At 42.3% G+C, this 10,708-nt stretch overlaps 1 protein-coding gene across 1 annotated transcript in view; it reads left to right on the plus strand.

The window, feature by feature from the left end:
* The window catches only part of BET1L (Bet1 golgi vesicular membrane trafficking protein like), a 34,222-nt gene extending 33,468 nt beyond the window's left edge, over nt 1–754 (plus strand). The window contains exon 4 of the mRNA XM_053688878.1: nt 270–754. Within this exon, the coding sequence (XP_053544853.1) occupies nt 270–437 (168 nt within the window). The 3' untranslated portion in view covers nt 438–754. The remainder of the gene's footprint in view (nt 1–269) is intronic.
* Nucleotides 755–10,708: the final 9,954 nt, after the last annotated feature.

The following is a 10,708-nucleotide window of genomic DNA, read 5'->3' on the forward strand; positions in this document are numbered from 1 at the left end:
TTATGGTCTACAGGTCGAGGGTGCAGAGACATAAGGTTTGGGGTAACTGGTCATGTGGATTGTAGTTGCAGCAGCAAATCAAGGCAGTTCAAGATTTATTTTGACTATGAGAGATGGTAAGTTCTCTAAAGAGCATCTGACACTATACAAGTGGTATACTACTGTGTTTCTCCGGTGAAATAATCAGCTGATCAGTAACCATGGTAAATGCTCACAGTGCTGTCTTTTATGAAGTCCTTGATTAAACCCAACCTCCTCTCCTCCTTTAGGATTCTGATTTCATGAGTGTGACGGGGCTGTTAAGCGGCAGTGTGAAACGTTTCACCGGGATGACTCGCTCCGGCAGGGATAATCGCAAGCTCTTGTGCTACGTTTCCACAGGCCTTATTGGACTCTTCTTTCTTCTTTACTATCTTGTGTCACGAGCGAGCACGTGAAAAGGCTTGATGGACCCTTCAAATAAAGACATTCCAAATGCACCGCATCCTATGACCCAACTACACAGAGGGTCTCCAGCCGGATGAAGAGGTTGGCGGGTCTAGCACTTTCATTGAACTTCCCAAACAAGGAAACCTCCATGCCTAATCTTTTATTTAATGTAATTATACTAATTAAACTGAACACATTTTACCCTTCTCAAGCTGTAAAGAACTTAAATAACCAATACCTTTTAATTTTGTAGTGTTCCAATTATTTAGACAAAAACGTTATTTAAACACCGTCTATTAAAGAAAATCCTTTTTATATCCAGTGACTCATGATGTAATGAGATATTTTTGCACAAATTAGACCTTAATGATAACAATAGCTTGATACATTTTATTATCATTTCTAATACTACACTTGAATACGATTGAATGGACATAACCCAATTTTTTTCTTTCATGATTCAGATGGGAGGAGGATACAATTTTAAACAAATTTCCAATTAACTTCTATGATCAAATTTGCTTTGTTCCCTTGGTATCCTTTGTTCAAGAGCATACCTAGGTAGGCTCAGGAGTTTGGAGCTAGCTGCTGATTGGTGCCTGTACAAATTTGTCTCTTGTGATTGGCTAGCTAGATGTGTTCAGCTAGCTCCCAGTAGTGCATTGCTGCTCCTTCAATAAAGGATTTTCTGAATAAAGAAAAATTTTGGTCTTCGTGTCCCTTTAACCTAGAAAGGAATTAAAGGAGCATTAAACTGCTGCACACAACACAATGCTCAGGACTCGTCATGCTTGTGTTTCTCCTCCTCTGCAGCCTTTTAACCTTTTGCAGGTGACGCTTTGCATTTTTAAACTGAGAGCCGCCGCCATCTTAGATCTCCAGTATTCTTGCACCGTATGATATCAGTGGTCTGCGATGTTGCTGGCTTTTTCACAGCTGGGTTGTGAAAATTGGGATCTCGCAGACAATACACAGTAGACGCTTTACATTTTTTAAGTTTTTTAAATACAAAGCTTAAATGTTAAGTAACATATAGACAAAAGGCCACGTTAATGGGACATTCTACACTTTAGTCATCTTAAAGTCTTACTTTAGATTAAGCTGCAAATATCCTCCTGCACCTCTCTCTATATCATGCGGCAGGAACAGTAAAAAAGTTATTTTAAAATGAATATTGTTTCTGGTGACTTTGAAACGGCTTCCAAGCTCCGCCCACTAATGACATCACAATCTGGGCTACATCTAGACACTCTGCAGAATATCATTAACAGTCTATTCAATCCAATTAGTGAGTCTTTTGTAACTAGTGAAGCCTTTAATGCAGCCCAGATCGTGATGTCATCAGTGGGCGGAGCTTAGCAGCAATTTCAAAGTGACCAGAAACAATAGTCATTTTAAAATAACTTTTTTACTGTTACTGCTGCATAATATAGAAAGGAGGGCAGAAAGCTATTTGCAGCTTAAAGTGATATTAAATCCAAGCGTTTCTGAAACGCTAGGCTTTACCAATGTGCAACAATAAAGGGGACTTTCAGTCATGAAGTATAAAATACTTCATGCTGAAAGTTCCTTTGTCTGCAGCGTTTGCCGCGCTGAGAGCCTCAGACCGCCCGCAGCAGAATGCTATTTTTCAATGAAGTGACGTTTACACATCTTGGCCAATAGCCGTACGGGCCAGCTGGTATTATGCCGGATAGCTAGCACGCTATTGGCTAAAATTACCTCAGTGATAAAATAGCGTTCTGCCGTGGTCGGCCTGAGGCGCTCGGCGCATGCTGCAGACAAATAAAGAAACTTTTAGCATGAAGTATTTTATACTTCATGCCTGAAAGTCCCCTTTATTTGTTGCATTGGTAAATCCTAGCATTTCAGAAATGCTAAAATTTACTATCACTTTAATCTAAAGTAAGTCTTTAAGATGATTAAGGTGTAGACTGCCCCTTTAATAAGACAGCACAGCGCAGCCACTGCAATATATAAAGCTCCCATTCTGTACCACACATGCGTTAACCCAAAGTGCACAATACAGCTGTCAAAAATCTGTGAATGTGCACTGCTTTTGTCACAGAGTGTGAGAATACCTAAGTGCCAAGATGGCGCTAGCCAGTTTAACGGTGTTAAAGGATTACTTTCTGTTATAATTTTTAAGCTAAACAACTAACATATTAAAGTTAATAAACATTAATTAAAACCTACTGACCTATATTTTCTCCAAAACGAAGTTTCATAACGTTCTAAAAGTTATATCTTTTATTCGCCGATGATGTCACGTTATCCTGCCCACTATTTTCAGCACTGCATGTTCAAAATACTTAAACCAATAACTTTGTGTTTAAAACGCCATTTTGAAACCTAGGTATTGTAAACGGATTGGTACAGAGCAAAGGATACCCACGGAGTGGGTTTGGAAAACAATTAAATTCGCAGACAAGATTTCTGATATACGGTAGAGATATGTTAATGAAAAGCTATTGATAAAAAGCGTATTTGGGGTAGTTAGTTAGTAACAGGCATAGAAAATATTTACTTACAGTGGCCCTTTAAGCGTCACAAACCAGCACCGGTAAGTACAGGAACAAAAAACATCATGCTGAGTAGTATCCCTGCACTTGTACCCAGCAGTTTATCACTTACATGAGCCAAAGAATGCTTGCAGACTGTACCATTTCATAAGTATATAGTAGGTGAATAAAGAAATGCACCCCCTCCCCTTGTGCAATCAATAAATTACTCTTCTGAAACAAATCCCAGTATTAATGTGCACATTATATAACTAAAAAAATGCTCAAAATGTATTAGATAAATTGCTTTACAATACAATTTGTGGTCAAATTAAAGGGACATTAAACTCAAAAGGTACTTTTCCATAAAATGAGTCACATTTATTAGTTGCTGGACTGACCAAATTTGCTCTCAAGAACCCCGTCCACCCGACAGCACGGCAGCGGCCTCATTTAACAGCCCCAGCTCTTAAGCAACCAATTGCGTGTGAGCAGGATTTGTCAATCATCAGAATCGGGATGATTTCATTCCGTAACACTAGATTTTTCTTTGCATAAATGTTTTGTAGATGAACCTTTTATAAAGCCCATAAGTCAGAGCTTTCCAAACTTTTCCTGTTGATGACACCCTTTTTAGACCGACATCATTTGGCGACACAGTAATTCAGGTGTATTAGCAAACAGGAGGTTAAATTAACTTGTTTTAAGAGATACGGACACATACATAAATTATATAATAACAAATTGTATTTACAAGTAACAGTAAGTGTGCAAGAATTAAAAAAAAAAGTTTAACAACACCAATAACTACTTACTATTTTAATGGGATGTATGAGGTTGATGGGATGATGTATTTCTTCATCAAGCATTTTTAAGCTTCCACTTCCTATTCATATATCAAGAGCAGCAGCAGCAATGCACTACTGAGAGCTAGCTGCAAAAAAAAACACTGACTTCACCTAGTCCAACTGATTACTTCCCGCGCTGCAAACACACTGCTGTGCTGTCCTATTCACTGACTACACGTGCTGTCACAAGCCGATTGAGAATATTACACGTGCAGTCAGGAGACAATGTGCCGCCAAAGCCACCAATGGGAATAGTTTCAGTTCCTACTGAGCTGCACCAAGGTTAAGATGATCTGTGACCCACTAGGTATCAATCACGTGTCAACCACGTGATATGCGTAGCAGGCAGGTGGAAAGTCGGATACCAAAAAAAAAAAAAAAAGGTAAAAAAAAAATGTGTGCTGCAGCAGGGACACACCTACACACTGCCGCCGACACACAGTTTAGAAAGCACTGCCATAAGTAGTGTTTTTGTAACAATGTATAGCGTTGCTTATTTTTAAATAACATTGTGCCGATTTTCAGACTCCTAACCAAGCCCTAAAGTGTCAGATGTATACTGATGTCTACACATTCCTGGTTATGTAATGGGTCTTTTCATATGCAGGGTAAGGAGGGTCTGCTCTTTATGTTTTCCAGTCCCTTTCAGTGGGTGTCCCAGCCTAACCTCATCAACAGTGGGTTGTAAAAGGTTTTATACTGTATTTTTAGTCAAAATTGTGTAACAAAGCTACAAATAATGTTACAAAACACTGCTGCCACAGTGCACTAAAGACACGTGCAAACTCCTGAGCTCTGATGAGCCTACCTAGTTTTACTCTTTAATAAAAGATACCAAGAGAATAAAGCAAATTTTAATAACCAAAGTAAATTGGAAAGTTGTATAAAATTGTATGTTCTATCCGAAACATGAAGGTTTAATTTTGACTTTACTGTCATTTTAAATACCATAAAAAAACAATTGCGCCTATTTTAACTTTATTATTACACCAACACTGTTAATACTAACAACAGAACATACTGGTTCATCAGCATTAAACCTTCAACAATATACAAGTGACTATTATATACAGAATAGACGTGCAATCAGCATTTCATTGTATGATCGAATGCTGAATATGGCTGCTGGTAGAACCAGATTTATTTATGTAAAAGTGCAATGCATAAACATCTGGATTTGCACAGATCTTTGCGTGTTGCACTTGCATGAGAATAAATCCAATTTGGATTAGAGGGTGATGTCACTACCCGCGGCAATACAACAAAATGCTGAATGCACAAGGTCTAATACAGATGTCCCCCCCACAAAATGAGACATGATCTTTGCTAAAAGAAATATTAATTTGACAAGGTAAACAATTTATCAATCTACATGCTTCATTTCCGATTCACAAAATAAAATTGAAAATAGTAAAAATAAAACTATAGATATTGTACATGTGAGTGTTTATGTAATTATTTTAGTAATGAATTACTTCCTGCTGCCAGTCTTCTATCTGTGCTCTTATCAAAAAGGTTTGATCCTGTCTCCATCTAAAGGGGAGGAGAGTCCACGGCTTCATTCATTACTTTTGGGAATATAGAACCTGGCCACCAGGAGGAGGCAAAGACACCCCAGCCAAAGGCTTAAATACCTTCCCCTCATCCCCCAGTCATTCTTTGCCTTTCGTCCCAGGAGGTTGGCAGAGAAGTTTCAGAATTTTTAATTTTGTTTTTTGTCTCTTATGGAGGGTAGTACTCTTCGGAATGGGACTGGAGTTTTAAGTAGTCCTGTCAGCCTCTCAGTGAGAGCCTGCGTGAAAGTTAGACTCCGGAGATGCAGTTGAGATGCAAAACTATGCCGACTCATATTAACAGCTCCACAAGCAATCAGCGTTGACGAGTTTTGCTGCCTGGTTTCTGCACTCAAGTCCATGTCAGGAGTGATGCTTCTACCTGTCACACTTGAAGGGCCGTGTTCCTGTTCCACGGCATTGATTCTGGTAAGATCGTTTCATTTTTTTATACACAATGATAACACAGAAGACAGGGTCACAGTGTGGTGCCTTTTATCTTATGGAATCAAGGGTTAATATCCTAGTAAGGGGATTATTGAACAGGGGGGGTTTATACATAATATTGTTTTATTGCTGCGTTATGTGGCAATGGTGGAACTTCAGGTTGACTTCCGGGAGTATTTGCACGGCCAGTTTTGGCGCGTTTTCTCCTTAATGCAGGGGCAGTCCTGCGAGGCATCCCAGGTGACTGGGTGTGTCTGTCTCCACTTCCTCTGTTAATCAGCAGCATAGTAAACAAAGTGGTTTCTGTAGACGGGGTCATAGGAGGTGGTGAGTGCCCCGGCCATTGGAGGATATAAAGGTGCCTGTTTATTCAGCTAGTGTAGTCCATAATAAAAGCGCAAGCTATGGAGGATTCTGACGTGTTAGAGGGTACTCCCTCTTTAACAAAGTCTCATTCCTGTGTTTGTCAGGAGGTTCTTGTAGATCAGACTGCTCAACTATGTTCCACATGCCTTGATAAAGTTGTGGCATCTAAAGCTAAAGGGATGTCTAGTACTACTGAGCCGTCCACCTCTGAGGGTTCTCCGTCCCGTGAGGTGCGTTCCCTGCTTTCATCTCCGAGTGCACATGCAGCGCCCCAGGGTCCAACCATTACTCCTACGGGAGAGATTTGTTGGCCATCAGATTTTGCTGATCAACTGCAAACGGCGTTATCGAAAGTGATCCATGCCTTACCACGTTCTGCTAAGTGCAAGCGTAGGGCGTATCATGGCGGCCCGGCCCAAGGGTTGTCTATGCCTATGGAAATATCAGAGGCATTATACGATGACGAGGCACACTCTGACTCTTCAGAGGAGGCTCCTTCTGGGTCGGAGTCAGTGTCATCTCATCCTCCGGCGGTGGAGGAGCCTGGCTTTAGGTATAGGATGGAGAATTTGTGCTTGCTGAAGCAAGTGCTTGCTACTTTGGAGGTCCCGGAACTGAAGCTTCCGGAACAACCTTAGATTCCGAAGCTTGATAAGGTATACGAACAGGGTGGTGCCTCAGACCTTCCCGGTTCCTGTTAAGATGGCTAATATTATTAAGAATGAATGGGAGCGATTAGGTTCTTACTTTTCCCCTTCTTCTTTTTAAGAAACTGTTCCCCGAAGTGGATGACTATTCCCCTCGAGGATAGTTCGTCATTCAAAGAGCCCATGAATATAAAGTTGGAAAACATGTTAAAGGGACACTAAACCTACATTTTTTCTTTCATAATTCAGATAGAGCATGCGATTTTAAGCAACTTTCTAATTTACTCCTATTATCAAATTTACTTCATTCTCTTGCTATCTTTATTTGAAAAAGAAGGCATCTAAGCTAAAGAGCCAGCCAATTTTTGGTTCAGTACCCTGGACAGCACTTGTTTATTGGTGCTGTCTAATCAGCAAGGACAACCCAGGTTGTTCACCAAAAATGGGCCGGCATCTAAACTTACATTCTCATTTTCAAATACTCTTTCATTTTCAAATAAAGATACCAAGAGAATTAAGAAAATTTGATAATAGGCGTAAATTAGAAAGTTGCTTAAAATTGCCTGCTCTATCTGAATCGCAAAAGAAAAAATTGGGTACGGTGTCCCTTTAAGGAAAAGGTTTCAGCACACAGGGTTTGTTTTTCAACAGGCAGCGGCTGTAGCCACGGTTGCCGGAGCAGCAACATATTGGTGTGAATACCTGTGTGATAGGGTCGAGAGGGAGACTTCCATCGACGAGATACAGGATAAGATTAAGGCATTGAAGGTTGACAATTCTTTCATTTGTGACGTCGATATGCAAATTATTTGCCTGAACTCAAAGCTTTCAGGATTCTCAGTTTTAGCTTGCAGGGCTCTGTGGCTAAAGTCTTGGTCTGCGGACATGACCTCTAAGTCGAGGCTGTTGTCCCTGCCTTTTCAAGGAAAGATTCTGTTCGGTCCAGGATTGGATTCGATCATATCCACGGTTACGGGAGGCAAGGGAGCTTTCCTATCGCAGGATAAGAAGGCTAAGCATAAAGGATCTACTTTTCGTCCCTTTCGCGTGGACAAGGCCCAGCGCCAGCAGCCCGCTGTGAAAGCGGATCAGTTCAAGGGATCTTGGAAACCTGCTCAGTCTTGGAACAAGTCCAAGCAGAACAAAAAGCACGCAGAGACTAAATCGGCATGAAGGGGCGGCCCCCGACCGGTCTCCGGACCAAGTAGGGGGCAGATTGTCTCTCTTCTCCAAAGCCTGGTTGCAGGATTTTCAGGACCCTTGGGTTCTGGAGGTTATCACCCAGGGTTACAGGATAGGGTTCAGGTCCCATCTGCCCAGGGGCAGATTCCTCCTGTCAAACCTGTCTTTAAGATCGGAAAAGAGAGAGGCCTTTCTAGAATGTGTGAGGGATCTCTCCTCTCTAGGTGTTATCGTGCCAGTACCCCGAACAGAAAGGGGTCTAGGGTACTATTCAAATCTCTTTATGGTTCCAAAGAAAGAGTGCACGTACCGCCACAAGTTTCTGGCTGTTCCATCGTTCAAAATGGAAACGGTCAGATCTATTCTGCCCCTAATTCAAGAGGGACAGTTCATGACGACAGTAGACTTGAAGGATGCTTACCTTCATGTTCCAATTCACAGGGACCACTTCAAGTTCCTAAGATTTGCGTTTCTGGACCAACACTTCCAGTTTGTGGCCCCTCCTTTCGGTCTGACGACGGCCCCGAGAGTGTTCACGAATGTTCTTGGGGCGCTTCTTGCAGTGGCCAGATCTAGTGGCATTGCAGGAAGATTGCGTCCATCTGTCTTGCCCTTCAGTCCTCCTCGAGCCCTTTGGTGGCTCAGTGTATAGAGATGATCAGGCTCATGGTTTTCAGCATATACGTCATCCCTTTTCGCCAGGTTCCATCTCGGACCTCTTCAATTGTGCATGTTGAGACAGTGGAACGACGATCATTCAGATCTATCACAGCAGATATCCATGGATGCTTGGACCAGGGACTCCCTCTCGGTGGATCCGTCCGTAGCATCTGTCGGGGACATCCTTCTTGAGACTGTCCTGTGACCAGGGAGTCTGGCAGGATGGGGAGCTGCTTGGGGTGCCAGAATGGCACAAGGAAAATGGTCCCGGGAGGAGTCTCTCTTTCCGATAAATATTCTGGAACTTCAAGCAATTTACAACGCACTGAGGGCATGGCCTCTTCTGGGGTCGTTCAGCTTCATCAGATTCCAGACTGACAACATTACCTCAGTGGCTTACATCAACCATCGGGGGGGGGGGGGAAAGAGGAGCTCCCTGGCAATGAGGGAGGTGTCTCATATTTTGGAGTGTGCGGAGTCCCACAGCTGCTCGCTCTCAGCGATCCACATTCCAGGTGTGGACAACTGGGAAGCAGACTTTCTCAGCAGGCAATCCTTCCATCCGGGGGAATGGTCTCTTCTCCCCGAAGTGTTTGCAGAGATTTGTCTCAGATGGGGAACGCTGGAAATAGGTCTCATGGCGTCCAGACTCAATTGCAAGCTACCCCGATATAGGTCGAGGGATCCCCAGGCAGAGCTGATAGATGCCTTAGTGGTGCCTTGGGGATTCAACCTAGCTTACATTTTACCACTTCAACCTCTTGTAGTGGCACGCATCAAGCAGGAGCGAGCTTCTGCCATCCTGATTGCTCCATCGTGCCGCGAAGGACGTGGTTTGCGGATCTGGTGGGGATGTCATCCTCTCCGCCATGGAGGTTACCCTGTTGCAGGGATATGCTGGAACAGGATCCCTTTCAACATCAAAATCTTGTTTCTCTTAGGCTTACTGCGTGGAGATTGAATGCTTAGTCTTAGCCAAGAGAGGTTTTTCTGAAAGTGTAATTGACACTCTAGTTTAGGCAAGGAAGCCAGTCACTCGTCGCATCTACCATAAGGTGTGGAGGACTTGCTTGTCCAGGTGTGAGAAGCACGGGTATCCTTGGCACAAGGTGAAGGTATCCAGGATTCTGTCTTTTCTACAAGAAGGTTTGGAGAAGGGTCTTGCCGCCTGTTCCTTAAAGGGACAGATTTAGGCATAATCAGTTTTGTTGCACAGGAGACTCGCTGAGTTTCCTGACATTCAATCTTTTGTTCAGGCTCTGTCTAGAATCAGGCATGTCTTTAGGCAGTCTGCTCCTCCATGGAGCTTAAACTTGGTCCTTAAAGGGACAGTCAAGTCCAAAAAAAACTTTAATGTTTCAAATAGGGTATGTCATTTTAAACAACTTTCCAATTTACTTTTATCACCAATTTTGCTTCGTTCTCTTGGTATTCTTAGTTGAAAGCTAAACCTAGGAGGTTCATATGCTAATTTCTTAGACCTTGAAGGCCGCCTCTAATCTAAATGCATTTTGATAGTTTTTCACCACTCGAGGGCATTAATTCATGTGTTTCTTATAGATAACATTGAGCTCATGCATGTGAATTTACCATGGAGACAGCTCTGTCAAAAGAACTGAAATAAGGGGGCAGTCTGCTGAGGCTTAGATACAAGGTAATTACAGAGGTACAATGTGTATAATTATAACTGTGTTGGCTATGCAAAACTGGGGAATTGGTAATTAAGGGATTATCTATCTTTTAAAACAAAAATTCTGGTGTTGACTGTCCCTTTAAGGTATTGCAGAGGGTTCCGTTTGATCCTATGCATTCTATTGACATTAAGATTCTGTCTTGGAAGGTTCTCTTCCTGTTGGCTATTGCATCGGCACGCAGAGTATCTGAGCTGTCTGCCTTGCGATTCGAGCCTCCTTATCTGGTTTTTCATTTGGATAAGGCTGTTTTTTGCACCGGTTTGGGGTTTCTTCCCAAGGAGGTGTCTAACCGTAACATAAATCAGGAAATAATTGTTCCTTCTTTGTGTCCTAACCCTTCTTCTTTCAAGGAGAGGTTACTTCATAATCTGGATGTGGTTT

Source organism: Bombina bombina, chromosome 7 (genome assembly GCF_027579735.1).
Source record: "Bombina bombina isolate aBomBom1 chromosome 7, aBomBom1.pri, whole genome shotgun sequence".
NCBI classification, from domain to species: Eukaryota; Metazoa; Chordata; class Amphibia; order Anura; family Bombinatoridae; genus Bombina; species Bombina bombina.